The sequence below is a fragment of the Pseudorasbora parva genome, chromosome 25 (genome assembly GCF_024679245.1).
Source record: "Pseudorasbora parva isolate DD20220531a chromosome 25, ASM2467924v1, whole genome shotgun sequence".
Taxonomy (NCBI): Eukaryota; Metazoa; Chordata; class Actinopteri; order Cypriniformes; family Gobionidae; genus Pseudorasbora; species Pseudorasbora parva.
In genome coordinates, this window is record NC_090196.1 from 21,392,939 (window position 1) to 21,407,129 (window position 14,191).

Sequence of the window (14,191 nt, forward strand, 5' to 3'; positions counted from 1 at the left end):
TGCTCAGAGTTTTGGACCCAACTGCAAGTTTGTTTGTGTGATGTCTGGTATTCAAGCAATTATGTAGATTCGTAGTTCTTCGTTTCATGATTTGCCTTCGAGGGTTTGTCACTTCATTCCAATCCGTTCACGTACGTTCATGTCGTTCAAGTCACACTTGGACAGTGTTATGCTGTCCCAGGGTAAAGAGGCCAGCAAGATTCTTTTGTTAATGGACCAAGGAATTATAGATATTCGGTAAACCCATCATCTGCAAAGGTGCTTAAATTGGATCTTTACCAGCCTTTCCATTTTTTTTCCCTCATCCTTTTAACTAATAGCAGAAGTCTAGTACATTTATAGAGAGTTTTTGCCAAAAAATGTCATCCCAAACCCAGATTACTTTTCTCCATGTAACAAAAAAGATGTTTTGAATACATTTTCCATGCAGTGACCAGGACAAAAAAGCACCATAAAAAGTGCTAATACAACCCTAGTTGTAGAATAGCTTTGTGTGAGGAATATAGGAAAATTATTTTGTATATTCAGTCAGATCGCATTTCTATGGTTCAAGACTCTGAGATCATTATTTCTGGCCATTCTACGCCTCCATTGTCCACCAGGCTGCTCGGTCTCAATGGCTCTCACTGGGCCTTCTGCACCTCACAGAACCGACAAACGGCTAAATCCAGCATGGCTAAACTCTTCAGGATAATCTGTTTAAACACTATTGTGGTGGACCCCAGAGAGTGTGCATTGGGAAGCAGCTGGTCCATATGGAGACACATACTCTATGGTACCATTAGCAACTGGTGCATATGATAAACTGCAGAGCTCTCAGGCTGTACATCATTGGAGCTGGGCGCTTGAAAGAGATACATTGTGATTAAAGCATTTTTAATCTGAAAGCAAGTTTAGCACACCGTTTAACTACCTCTGGGCTTGTGTTATGTGGATGTAGTGATGTGGAAGCAGATCGGCCCTATTCATAGCTCCAGCTTATGAATTTGTGATGCTTTTCGGATAGAAAACGGTTTTAAAGCTTGGAGTTCGGATGGAAAGAAGAGGAGCTTGTTATCTTTGTCATAGAATGTTTTAAAAATACATTAGTTAGAGCCACACTTTGGATTTGTAGTGATTCAAATCAGCTGATGCAACATAATTATTGTAAACAAAACTTTATTGGTTAATTTTGTGCAATCTTGTATTTTTTGTTGTGTTTTTGTTCATTAACATATATTCTACTATATTGCCAAAAGTTTTGGGATGGCGGAGGTTTTAATGTGGAGTTGGCCCACCCTTTGCCACTATAACAGCTTCAACTCTTCTGGGAAGGCTTTCCACAAGGTTTAGGAGTGTGTTTATGGGAATTTTTTTGACCATTTTTCTAAAAGCGCTTTTGTGAGGCCGGACACTGATGTTGGACGAGAAGGCCTGACTCGCAGTCTCCTCTCTAATTCATCCCAAAGGTTTTCAGTCGGGTTGAGGCCAGTCAAGTTCCACTACAACTCATTAATTCCTTAAAGTCTTTATGGACCTTGCTTTGTTCACTGGTGTGCAGTCATGTTGCAACAGGAAGGGGCCATCCCCAAACTGTTCCCACAAAGTTGGGATCATGAATTTGTTAAAAATGTCTTAGTGTGCTGAAGCATTAAGAGTTCCATTCACTGGATCAAAAAAAAAAAAACACACCACAATCCCCCCTTCACTAAACTTTACACGTGGTACAATGCAGTTAGGCAAGTACCGTTCTCCTGGCAACTGCCAAACCCAGGCTCATTCATCGGATTGCCAGACAGAGAAGCGTGATTCGTCACCCCAGAGAACATGTTTCCACTGCTCTAGAGTCCAGTGGCAGCATGCTTCAGAAGCTTTGCATTGCACTTGTTGATGTGAGGCTTGGATACAGCTTAATTTCTTAAGTTTTATGGTATGACAAATTAAATCAGGCCCTGTCTGACTAATGCCTCTGATGTTGTTGCTAATGTGCACTACGAACTTTACATCAGTGAATGACTATTTCATTGATGATTGTGGGATACTCATGTTTTAATGTAGCTTTTATAGCCATTTAATAAAAGATTTATTCATAATAAACTGTTTGGCTTCTTGTCTTCTTGGCTCAGAGTTCCTGTCCTAACTGGACTTCTCTAAATAACCCGGTGTGCCTCAGCATGTGCTCTGTGATTTTGTGGCGCACCACTTTGTGGCTGACTTGTTTTTTCCAAAATGTTGTTCCCATATTTTTGATTCCTTTCGTTTTTGTTGTCATTGGAAACTGCTTAATTTAATGGGAATGTTTTCATTCAAAGTGAACATAATTCATTTTTGAGTGATTTTAAGTGCAAGATGCTGTTCAGTTCATACCAAAGTGAACTGCGCAGCAGGGCAAAGTGATAGTTTGAGCGCTCCTGAGAGACGAGAGCGAGACAAAGGACGAGAGTGCTCTTTGCTGCCTGAGGTGGCTTTAGCTGAGAACAGCTCATGCTTTTAACACTCCATTTTGTAGAGCACAAGCTTCAGGGCCCATAATAGCAGTGGTTAGAGTGGGCTGTTTTTGTAGCTCCAAACATGAGATCTGCATTATTTCCCTTGTAGTTTTAATTCTATACTGGATGACATTTTATTAATGCAATACTTTGATGCATCTTCACTCAATTTTTTAAACATTGTTTTATAGTCTAACAGGTTGCAGATTCAAATTCATAAGTGAACCATGAGCTGGGCAGGGACAAAGACTGTGTGCCGTTATCACTGCGATCATGGGACTCTGCTATTATTGTTCTGAAAGACATTTTGACCCACACCTTCACTAACTGCTTCTTTGTGTTTGCTAACAAAGGCATGAGTCTACACAGTGTCCATTGCTGAACGAAAGAAACTTCACCGCGTGCCCGATGACAGCAAGTCAAGTGAGAGAATCACAGCTAATTTGAGACCACGTGGGACTTGTTATGGAACAAGGTGTGCTCACTTCATAACTGCTCAATGAAACAGTCATTTGACAAATAAATCAGGCCCTGTCTGACCAATGCCTTTGACGGTGTTGCTAATGTGCACTACGAACTTTACATCATTGAATGTTAATGTATGAATTTAGGATTTTCACTTCCCTGTTTTTTTCCGGACTATTCCACTGATGAATGTGGGACGTCCATGTTTTAATGTAGCTTTTATAGCCATTTAATAAAAGATTAATTCATAATAAAATTTTGGCTTCTCGTCTTCTTGGCTTCTTGGCTCAGAGTTCCTGTCCTAAATGGACTTCTCTAAATAGCATCTGTGCTGGCTCATTCCTGTTCTGCAGTACATTTTATTGCTAGAATCAAATCTAATTAGATTTTAAAGATGGAAAACGTATTAGTTTTTTTATCATAATAAATGAATGAAGGGGTTATAGCATCCATCCATCAAATGTTTTGCCAATCATTATTACATATTCGGGTCTTTAGTGACCCAGATCTATATCTAATACACCTCTACCTGTCACGATAATATAAAACTCTCCTGATATATATTTTGTTATCTTTCGGAGCTTGGAAGGGTTCATTTTGAGCAGACGTTTTATAGCATCAACACTGTCCATGTCAAAGCTAATTTCCCAGAACGTTCAGCATCGCAATCTCAAACATATTCTCAAAACTATGATTTTCAACATCTTCAAAATCAATATTTTGATCGCTGACAGCTTATTCACCAGTTCCCCCCATCAAGTGAAAGTGACTGATATTTGATAGCGTGATCTGAAGTAAATCACTTAGCCATTTGACCTTTTTCTGATGATTCTTCTATTCTTTTGATTCTGCCTGCAGTAACTATGAGTGAAACATATCAGACGTTGTCACCTTGTGAAATAAAGGTCAATTTTACTTATTCAGTCACCAAAGATTCCATTATTGTTGTGTAGAAAAAACATACTTGCACTGTTACACATCTCCGGTCGACCCTATACAAACTTTACAAGAAAATGAATGGGAAAATGGTCATTCTTTATAATTAGTAGTTGTTTTGTTGTAATATTGTTTATAATGAATTGATTGAGGAATACTAAGATGGTTGATGCCTAACTTAAAAAATTTTAAAAAAAATTGGAGGGTAGCGAATGATGTCCCGGGTCACTTAAAACCTCAGGTATGCGTTTAAAGGGTAATGATGTATTTGTCCAGGAGGTGACATCATTTTCAGTGGGAAAACAACCGTGCAAATATATGTACAAATAAAATGGATATATTCAATTGTATCCTGTTACATAAAATTACAGAAATTGGATGTCAACATTTCAAAAGACAGTTGAAAGATTAATTTCAAGTTGACACCCTAATTTAAAGAACTGAGCAATGAAAAACTTGCTAGAGCTTAATTTTTAGGTAGCAATCTTTTATAAAAGTTGCATCTGAACATAACCACATTTTTGAAATTGTATCTATTTAAAAAGTTATTGAATTATCACACAAACATATTTTTATTACAAGAGTTTAAGAGGTACTGCATAACAGCAATGATCCTGCTCCAGAGCATCTAAGATCTTTGTTTTCTGAGTATTACTGTAAATGCCACATTCAATTTTGAGAGTCTGTGAGATAATATTCCAGTCAAATCAAGGTAGCGGATTTAATATTAATTCATATTTATTAAAGGGTTAGTTCACCCAAAAATGAAATTGATGTCATTAATGACTCACCCTAATGTCGTTCCTCACCTCCGTTCATCTTCGGAACACAGTTTAAGATATTTTATATTTAGACCGAAAGCCTCTGTTCCTCCATTGAATGCATGCACACTATACTGTCCCTTTCCAGAAAGGTATAAAGACATTATCAAAGTAGTCCATACGTGACATCAGTTAGTTAGTTAGTTAGAATCTCTTGAAGCATCGAAAATACATTTTGGTCCAAAAATAACAAAAACTACGACTTTATTCAGCATTGTCTTCTCTTCTGTGTTTGTTTTCAACCCGCAAAGAACGATTAGAATGGTTATGAATCAGTGAATCGATTCAGAATTCGGATCGCCAATGTTTTGTGATTTCAGCAGTTTGTCAGTTTGACACACAATCCGAATCATGATTTAATCCGCTGATTTATAACCATTTGAATCTTTGTTCGTGGATTGAAAACAAACATGGAAAAAAAGACAATGCTTAATAAAGTCGTAGTATTTGTTATTTTGTGGACCAAAATTTATTTTCAATGCTTCAAGATATTCTAACTAACCAACTGATGTCACGTATGGACTACTTTGAGGATGTTTTTATTCCCTTTCTGGACATGGACAGTATCATGTGCATGCATTCAATGGAGGAACAGAAAGCTCTTGGTCTAAATATAAATATCTCAAACAGTGTTCCGAAGATGAACAGAGGTCTTACGGGTGTCGAATGACATTAGGTAAGTAATTATTGAAAGAATTTTCCTTTTTGGGTGAACTAACCCTTTAGGCAAGGCAAGGCAAGTTTATTTATATAGCACATTTCATACACAATGGCAATTCAAAGTGCTTTACATAGAAAGGAATTAAAATAGGGATTAAAAAATGCATAAGAAAAAGAATACAATGTAAAGAGAATTAAAAATATTAAAATGATGATAACCAAAGAAAAGAACAGGTAAACTAAAACAGTTATAAAAAGAATTTTAAAAAAAATGATGCATAGATAAGGTGCAATCAGTTGGACGTACAGTGCTCAGAGCTCATTCAGTAAATGAGCAGCTGAACAGATGTGTTTTGAGTCTGGATTTGAATGTGGCTACTGTTGGAGCACATCTGATCTGTTCAGGAAGCTGGTTCCAACTACGGCTGGCATAATAGCTAAAGGCAGACTCTCCTTGCTTTGAGTGAACTCTTAGTATTTCTAACTGATTTGATCCTGCTGATCTGAGCGATCTGTTGGGTTTGTATTTAATCAGCATATCTGCGATGTATTGAGGTCCTAGGTCATTGAGAGATTTATAAACAAGTAATAGAACTTTAAAATCGATCCTAGAAGTAACTGGAAGCCAGTGTAAAGACCTGAGGACTGGTGTGATATGGTCATATTTTCTTTTTCTGCTCAGAATCCTGGCAGCAGCGTTCTGTATGAGCTGCAGCTGTCTAATGGTCTTTTTGGGAAGGCCGGTGAGAAGGCCATTACAATAGTCCACCGTACTGGCGATGAAAGCATGAACAAGTTTCTCTAAGTCTTGCCTGGAGACAAAGCATCTAATTCTTGCAATATTTTTCAGATGATAGTATGCTGATTTAGTTATTGCTTTGACATGACTACTGAAACTCAGGTCTGACTCCAAAATCACACCAAGATTCCTGACTTGATTTTTTTGTTATCAGACCTTTCACCTCAAGATATGCATTCACCTTGAGAATTTCATCTTTGTTGATGTGATTTCGGTTTTGTCTTTGTTTAACTGAAGATAGTTTTGACACATCCAGTTGTTAACTTCATCAATGCATTTGCACAGGGAGTCAACGGGGCTGTAATCATTAGGTGACAGTGCTAAGTAGAGCTGGGTGTCATCAGCATAGCTGTGGTAAGCAATATTGTTCTTTTTAATTATTTGGCTCAGTGGCAGCATATACAGGTTAAACAGGAGTGGTGCTAGAATTGACCCTTGTGGGACTCCGCATGTCATGGACGTCCACTCAGACTTATGGTCTCCTATACTCACATAATAACCTCTCCCTTCTAAGTATGATCTGAACCATTTGAGGACCATCCCAGAAAGCCCAACCCAGTTTTCCAGCCTGTCAAGAAGTATGTTGTGGTCAACAGTGTCGAATGCAGCACTGAGGTCAAGTAGAACCAGAATTGATGTTTTGCCTGTATCAGTATTTAAGCGAATATCATTTATAATCTTTATGAGCGCTGTCTCTGTGCTGTGATGCGGTCGGAAACCAGATTGAAAATTGTCAAAGAATCCAATAAAAATTTAATATGTTGTTTTTTATGTCTATGAATGTTAGAAACTAAAGGATGAGTGTGGATCTATTGGGTCCCACAGGCCTCTCTGCTGTAGTTCCACAGGCTCCTCTGGTAAGAGGTTGGTACTTGCTGGTGACGAGATACAAAAACATAGACAACTTTTTTTTTCTTTTTTTTTTATGAGTGTGAGAATGTGCTTTTGCGTGGGTGTGTCATAAAGTGTCTGAGCGTCATGGCCCTGTAATTATCTGAGGTGTAGGTTTCAAATATACAGCGCCACACTCGAACGAGCCACGCACTGATGTCATAAAACGGTGGAGGAGCCAGTTTCTGTTTTTCTCTGAAATGTTGTTTTATCTCCTCCTCTGTTTGTCCCGCTTCATACCCCTCGAAGGCCTTTTTCTGTTTACAAGTGAGCATATTGATTCAGTCCTCAAATGCTCCACAAAGTCCACATTCCCACGTGTTTTGACATCAGCGGCAAGGTGAACTTGTAATTGTGTGCCCTTCTCAACGTGTGTGCCTGCTAAGTCAACACGAAGAGCAGCGTAGGAAGGGATTTATTCACGCACTGTTTATGTGAAAGGCTGATTTATTATCCTGAGATGGTATTATCACTAGTCTTGTTAGATTTTGTCACACAGACCTCGCCATTTTCACCGGCTGACTTCACCTCAAATGGAGGCTTGGAGAAGAGCCAGTATTCTCTTTTCCCATTCAAAGTGTCTTTAATGGCTTAAATTAACTTAAATAAACTGAATATTAATCACTGACTACTACTAAAATGTTTGTTTTACTACACCATACACAGTGTTACTACAAACAAAAAGTTAACACGACGCAGTAAACCAGATTTTCTGCAGAGAATGTTTTTGGTGCTTTCCGTGTAAAGCTGTTAATTGGGGTGTTGGTGGTGGTTGTCACTCGGGGCATTGCTCTGCAGTTCCTAAATGTTTTTGGTCTATTGTTATGTGCTTAACCGTGTTCGGGAGGGTTGCTAGGTTGTTCTAAGTGGCTGATTGGTGGTTGCTATGGTTTTCTGGGTGTTTACTAGGTTGTTGCTAGGGTTTCCTGAGTGGCTGCTAGGGTGTTTTAAGTGATTTATTGGCTTCTTGGTGGTTTCATAGTTTTCCCGTCCATTTTCGTCATACAGATTTCAGAAAATATATCAGTAAAGACTTTAAGCTTTAGTGAGTCACAATTTCCCCAAAATTGGGGAATGAACTATAATTCCATGAATCACTGCGAATGATGAATAAAAAAAAACTACCATTCAGAAGATTAAGGAAAGTAGTATTTTTGTTTTAATTTAAAAAAAAAAATTGTATTCCTGCTATTATTAAAGGGATGGTAAAACAACACTTTTTCGAAGGCTTGATTGTGTTTGTGGGGTGCACTGTAACGTGTTCATGCTTCGTTTATTTTTTATTTTTTTAAATCATTATTTTTCATATATTTTACCTTTATTCTACACTGCTCTGTCCCTTCCTGTAAAAACAATCTGATTGTTTCCGGGTACTATGAAGCCGGTCCCTCAAAAATACTCAATGGGCTCAGATTGGTTAGCTGGCCCGGCTGTGTTCTGATTCGCTAACCACCTATTTCACGTGTTTGATGATCGGCAAGTTATCACAGGCTTTGGGCGGGGCGCCGCCATTACGTGTTTTCCTCACTGACAAGGATTTGGAGCCTGCTGAATTTACAACAGAAGTTAATCCACTTCACCTGATATATGTAATGTGACATTATGTGAGGAAACAGGGTCGAAAATGATTGTGTTAGTTGATCGGTAAAGTTATCACGGGCTGTGGGCATCTGAGCCGCTGTTAACGTTACATGTTTAAACACTGACTGAGAAGGGGCCTTCTGGATTTAAAACCTAAGATCCTCCACTTCTCCTGATATGTGACATTTTTTCTGATTGTGTAATGTAATTTGAAGTGTACATAACATAAACACAAACATTATAAGACACTGAGCTCAGTTAGTCTCTCACTCACTCAGTCTCAGGCTCAGCGCCAGTCAATGTGTTAAAGCAGATTTACGTTTTTTTTTTATTTGGCAGTTGATCGCTGAACATTCTAATCATATATGTGATCGTACGCTGCAGGGACCATTTTCCTCCGTGAAAATGTGCAGCACAGAAAGCGAGATTTAAATTTAAACCATTGATCCCCAACTCCCCCGTCCTTAGGATGGCTGAACAAAGTGGACCTACAATCCGTATGAAAACAACAGCGTTTGGGGGCCTCATCCCCCTTATTTACTATTCTCGAAGGAGGGGTTTGTGTAAATATTGTAACTGCTGATGTCAGCTAGTCTGGAGGAAAAGGCTGTAGTTCCCTACCGGCCTTTTGCTGTAGTTCTTAGAAATTGATTTCTTTAAAAGCAAATATCTCCCTTTTGGTTTAAACTTTGAGCGTTTTAACTTTGCAGATGTTGTTTATGCTCAAACAGCAACATTACACACTAATTAAAGTTAGAAAAGTGAAATTGTGTTTTACCACCCCTTTAAGCATTATTTTTAGTGATCCTTCAGAAATTATTCTAATAATTAGAATAGATTTGGCGCTCAATAAACATGTCATATTATTATCAAAGTTATCATTTTTCTGAAAAGCATGACACTTTTTTCCCCATCTTTATTCTTTGAGTAGAAATATAAAAAAAAACATAAAACATAAATTTGTAACATTACAAAAGTCTTTACTGTCACTTTTGATTAATTTAATGCATCATTATATTGAATAAAATAATTATATATATATGTGTGTGTGTGTGCGTGTGTGCGTGTGTGCGTGTGTGCGTGTGTGCGTGTGTGTGTGTGTGTAATTTAAATATAAGGATGTAAGGATTTTGAATGTATCAAAAGTAATGTAGTACAAATATTCATTTATACTACGGGCAATTTTTTCAGGGAAACGACAAAAAAAAAAAAATATATATATATATATATATATATATATATATATATATATATATATATATATATATATATATATTTCCATATTTCCATATTTTTCCCACAAATTTACATTTTCACCACCTTCTATATGTAAAGTGCTTTGAGTACCCAGAAAAGCATTATATAAATGTAACAAATTATAATACTCTCCCCCGCTCTCTCTACTCTCCCACTCAAACACACACATATATAGTATAGACACACTCGCACAGAAACATGTTGTCAATGTTTGATCATTTAAATTTTTTAGCAACTTAAGTTACATGACATTTCTCACTAACAAAGTAATTACGGTACTTTTTATCTCTTGAAGCTTTTTGGTTTGCTATTACTAGAGACACTGCTTCCGCTGTTGAGAGACATAAAGTGATTCACACATGCTTAATCTCTCTCTCCCTCTTAGTCCTGTATGAGTGTTTTAAGGACAGAAACGTGATGAATGTCTTGATACAACATCTGAACAATATCTTGAGGTGTGGTAATCGTAGAATGACTGGAATAATTGTCTCCGCTACGTTGAATTTTTAGAAAATTATGCGTCAATTATACCTTGCGTATAATGTATATTTGAAGTTTGGATCGTATGGGCTCTATTGGAGTACATGAATGGGATTTTTATTTCTGCAAGCTGACTCTTGCTTTTTTCGCTTGCACTGTGAAAAAAACAAACCTATATATTTTAACAGAGGAAAAAGTATTTTCTTTTAAGAATGTCAAATACTTTTGCTACTCAAAAATTCTTCCACATGTTTGTAAGGGCTTTTTGCTTTCTGTGCCGAGTGTCACAATCCCTGTGAGACCCTGCATACCTGTGTCAACTCGCTCCCACCCATCTCCACATAATCTACTAGCGTAGTGACCTATTAAGTCGAGGAATGCTTTGAATGAACCTCCATGAACTTGTAATGGCTGAAAGCCGCTAGTTCGGGATCAAAGCCGTAAGGTTTGCTGCTCCTCTGAAACCTGAACGCACACAGAGGTCAGCTTTGTTTGTATTTGAGAAACATCCCCGTCCGTTTGAACTTCCTCCTCACTCTAATGCGCTTGTTAATGCGATGCACCATTTATATTTCATCACGACAAATCCATTAAAGATATTGTTTGTGGTGACAGAGCGTGGGAAGACGAAAATCCACTTTGATCCCAGGACGTATCCTGCATCTTTCAGTCAGTTGTTTTCAATGAAAATGAAAGCAACCAGAAAAGAGTCAAACATTTACTATGAATTTATCTCTGACTCGTTCCAATATGATCCAGTTTCCCAAGGTTTCCAGATCATTTGGCTTTTCGTCAATGTTTTGCCTGAAGGCCTAACGGAAGTGAAGTGCATAAATTCAGCCTGTTTAAAGCAGAAACTTTTAGGCCAACATGCCATGTTGTGTATTGTGGCTTTTATTTGGTCGAAGGTCATTTTTCATGTAGCTGTTTGGGTCAGGACAGATGAGAGGTGGTCTGCCCTAAAGGGATGTTTGGGGGCTTCATTCAGGATGTAATTTGTCTCCTTGCTGTTCTCGGAAGTGTCTCTGACAGCATATGTTAGAAACGCCTTAACATCTGCCCAGACTTCGTTTAAAGCTAAGGGGGCTTAATTATTGATCGCTTCCTTGAGGCTCATGAGCTTCCGCCCCTGAAGAAAGTGTCTATGGCGTCTCTATAAGGCTTTGACAGTAATGTTTAAGTGAGTCTTCCTTTCCTCTCCGTTTCCACCACAATATCATTTCTGGCATATCTCTAATGATGTATTGTGTTTAATACCATTCTCTGATGGAAATGGTGATTCAACTATTTATGATGCTTAATCATATATTTTTTTTAATTATACCTTTCGGACCACATGTGCCAGCTTTCGCTCTCCACGTGCATCAATGGGCCTTGGCCGCCCATGACCCTGTCGCCAGCTCACCACTGTTTCTTCCTTGGACAACTTTTGATAGATACTGACCACTGTGGACCGGGAACACCCCACAAGAGCTGCAGTTTTAGAGATGCTCTGACCCAGTCGTCTAGGTCCCAATAACAGGTGCCGTGATGATCAGTGTTGTTTACTTCACCAGTCAGTGTTCATAATGTTATGCCTATATAATGACACAAAATAAGATATTTAATACATTTAATTTATTTAAAAAAAAAAAAAAAAAAAAAAATTTTTTTCACATTTTAAGATTTTAATACCCTTCTGTGATGGAAATTACGATTTTGGAAATATTTTTGTTTAAAAGTAATAATAAAATGGCAGACTCCTTTGTCTTGCTGAGGCTAATTTCACAGCAATCATTTAATGTACCCTGAATACACACAAAAAATATTTTTTTGCATAATTTCTGCCAAATTGATTGAAAATTACACAATTAAATACTCTGTTTACAATTGATATTTAATTTGAGTTTTCTTTTTTGACTCCTGACTTATTTTTAATCTCAAGCATTTCAATTCATTTTATTTTAGGCAAAATTGCTGTGGCATATTTATAATTTTTTTAACAATTTAAATGTATACTTAAATGCTTTAAATGTATAATTATTTATTTAACAATCCATATTGAAATTATTTGTTTATATTATCATAGTTTTAAATGATAATGGGTTTGGGACAAGAGTAAAAGAATATAGGAAATGCATCTAAAAAGTTCAAAAGTCCAGGCATGGTAACATTAGAACAAAGAAAAAAAAATCTGTTAGGTTTAGTAACTGTTGACAGTTTCCCCCTCTAAATAACCTCTTAAGTGTGCAGGTACTTTGGAAAGAAAGCCAGCAACAACCAGGTGTAACAAAACTGAAAGAGAGATTCTGGTTTTCGCTTTCAAAATACCCTGCACACATGCCCCACTTTGTTTCTCTTCCTCTCATTTCGTCAATGCATTTGGGAAAAATTTAGCAGGAAAGGGTAAAAAGCCATCTGCTTCCTGAGATTCATATTATGGGATGCATGAGCGTTAAAATGAGCATCCGGCACACTTGAGCATGTTAATTTAGACTCAGTCTTGCAAAGCAGATCTTAGATAAAGATGGTTTTGTTTCTCCAGACACATAACTAATGTCACCAGACTGGATTTATCATGCAAGTCTGTTAATATATATATATTTTTTTATTTCAATAGCTATATCCAACTTCTTTGTTCATGCGTTCGTAACCACAATTAGATGCATCTGTCAGCATGCAATGATTTGCTTCTCAGGGTCAGATGACGGATGTCCCGCGTAATGCACAAGCAATTAGCTAATCCTTCAAACCACATTTAACATGAAATATACAAAAAAGTTCTGCCTGTAGTTTTTGACCTGTCAGTCCTCATGTTGTGTGAAACAGTCCTCAGAACCTCTTGCCTTTAGCTCTGTTTAATACAATACTATCATGCATTCTTTTATCGTTGTTGTCCACCATGTTGCACACATTGTTAGCCGCTCTGATATGAGATTACAATCATTGACGGGTAAAGTGGAAACAAGTTGTTGTTGTTTTTTTTCAGAGCAGGTGTCCCAACTTGTTCTGCTGAAAAACTGTTAAATGCTCCTTGAGATTTCCTCCACCCTATGCGTTTTCAATTTGAGACTGTTCTTGTAGTTCAGACAGCGCTCCGCGGCACGCACCGGTGCTCTGGGAAAACCGAGGAAGTGTTCAGGGCTTGGCGTGATATCAGCTTGTCCTCATGTCAGGTGTGCTGACATCACTGTTAATGCTAATATACTTAATATCACATTTTGAAATGTCATGCCAAATATTGGCTCATTTTGGATTTCATGAGAGCTACACATTCCAAAAAAGTTGGGACAGGTAGCAATAGAAGGCCGGAAAAGATACATTTGCATTTAAAGAACAGCTGGAGGACCAATTTGCAACTTTTTAGGTCAATTGTCAACATGATTGGGTATAAAAAGAGCCTCTCAGAGTGGCAGTTTCTCTCAGAAGTCAAGATGGGCAGAGGATCACCAATTCCCCCAATGCTGTGGTGAAAATAGTGGAGCAATATCAGAAAGGAGTTTCTCAGAGAAAAATTGCAAAGAGTTTGAAGTGATCATCATCTACAGTGCATAATATCATCCAAAGATTCAGAGAATCTGGAACAATCTCTGTGTGTAAGGGTCAAGATGGGAAAAACCATACTGGATGCCCGTGATCTTCAGGGCCCTTAGACGGCACTAAAGCACATACAAGAATGCTACTGTAATGGAAATCACAACATGGGCTCAGGAATACTTCCAGAAAACATTGTCGGTGAACACAATCCACCGTGCCATTCGCCGTTGCCGGCGAAGACTCTATAGTTCAAAAAAGAAGCCATATCTAAACATGATCCAGGAGTGCAGGCGTTTGGTCCAAGGCTCATTTAAAAT

General features: G+C 37.8%; 1 protein-coding gene across 2 annotated transcripts in view; it reads left to right on the forward strand.

Moving 5' to 3' along the window:
- Window positions 1-14,191, forward strand: part of si:ch211-266k8.4 (TBC1 domain family member 10B) — a 77,073-nt gene that overhangs the window by 40,838 nt on the left and 22,044 nt on the right. Inside the window, exon 15 of one of the 2 annotated variants that reach the window (XM_067436077.1) lies at window positions 2,822-3,176. The exons of the other annotated variant lie outside the window; for it this stretch is intronic. Within the exon in view, the coding sequence (XP_067292178.1) occupies window positions 2,822-2,915 (94 nt within the window). The 3' untranslated portion in view covers window positions 2,916-3,176. Of the gene's footprint in view, window positions 1-2,821; window positions 3,177-14,191 lie in introns of those variants that run through there. 2 annotated transcript variants of the gene reach the window in all.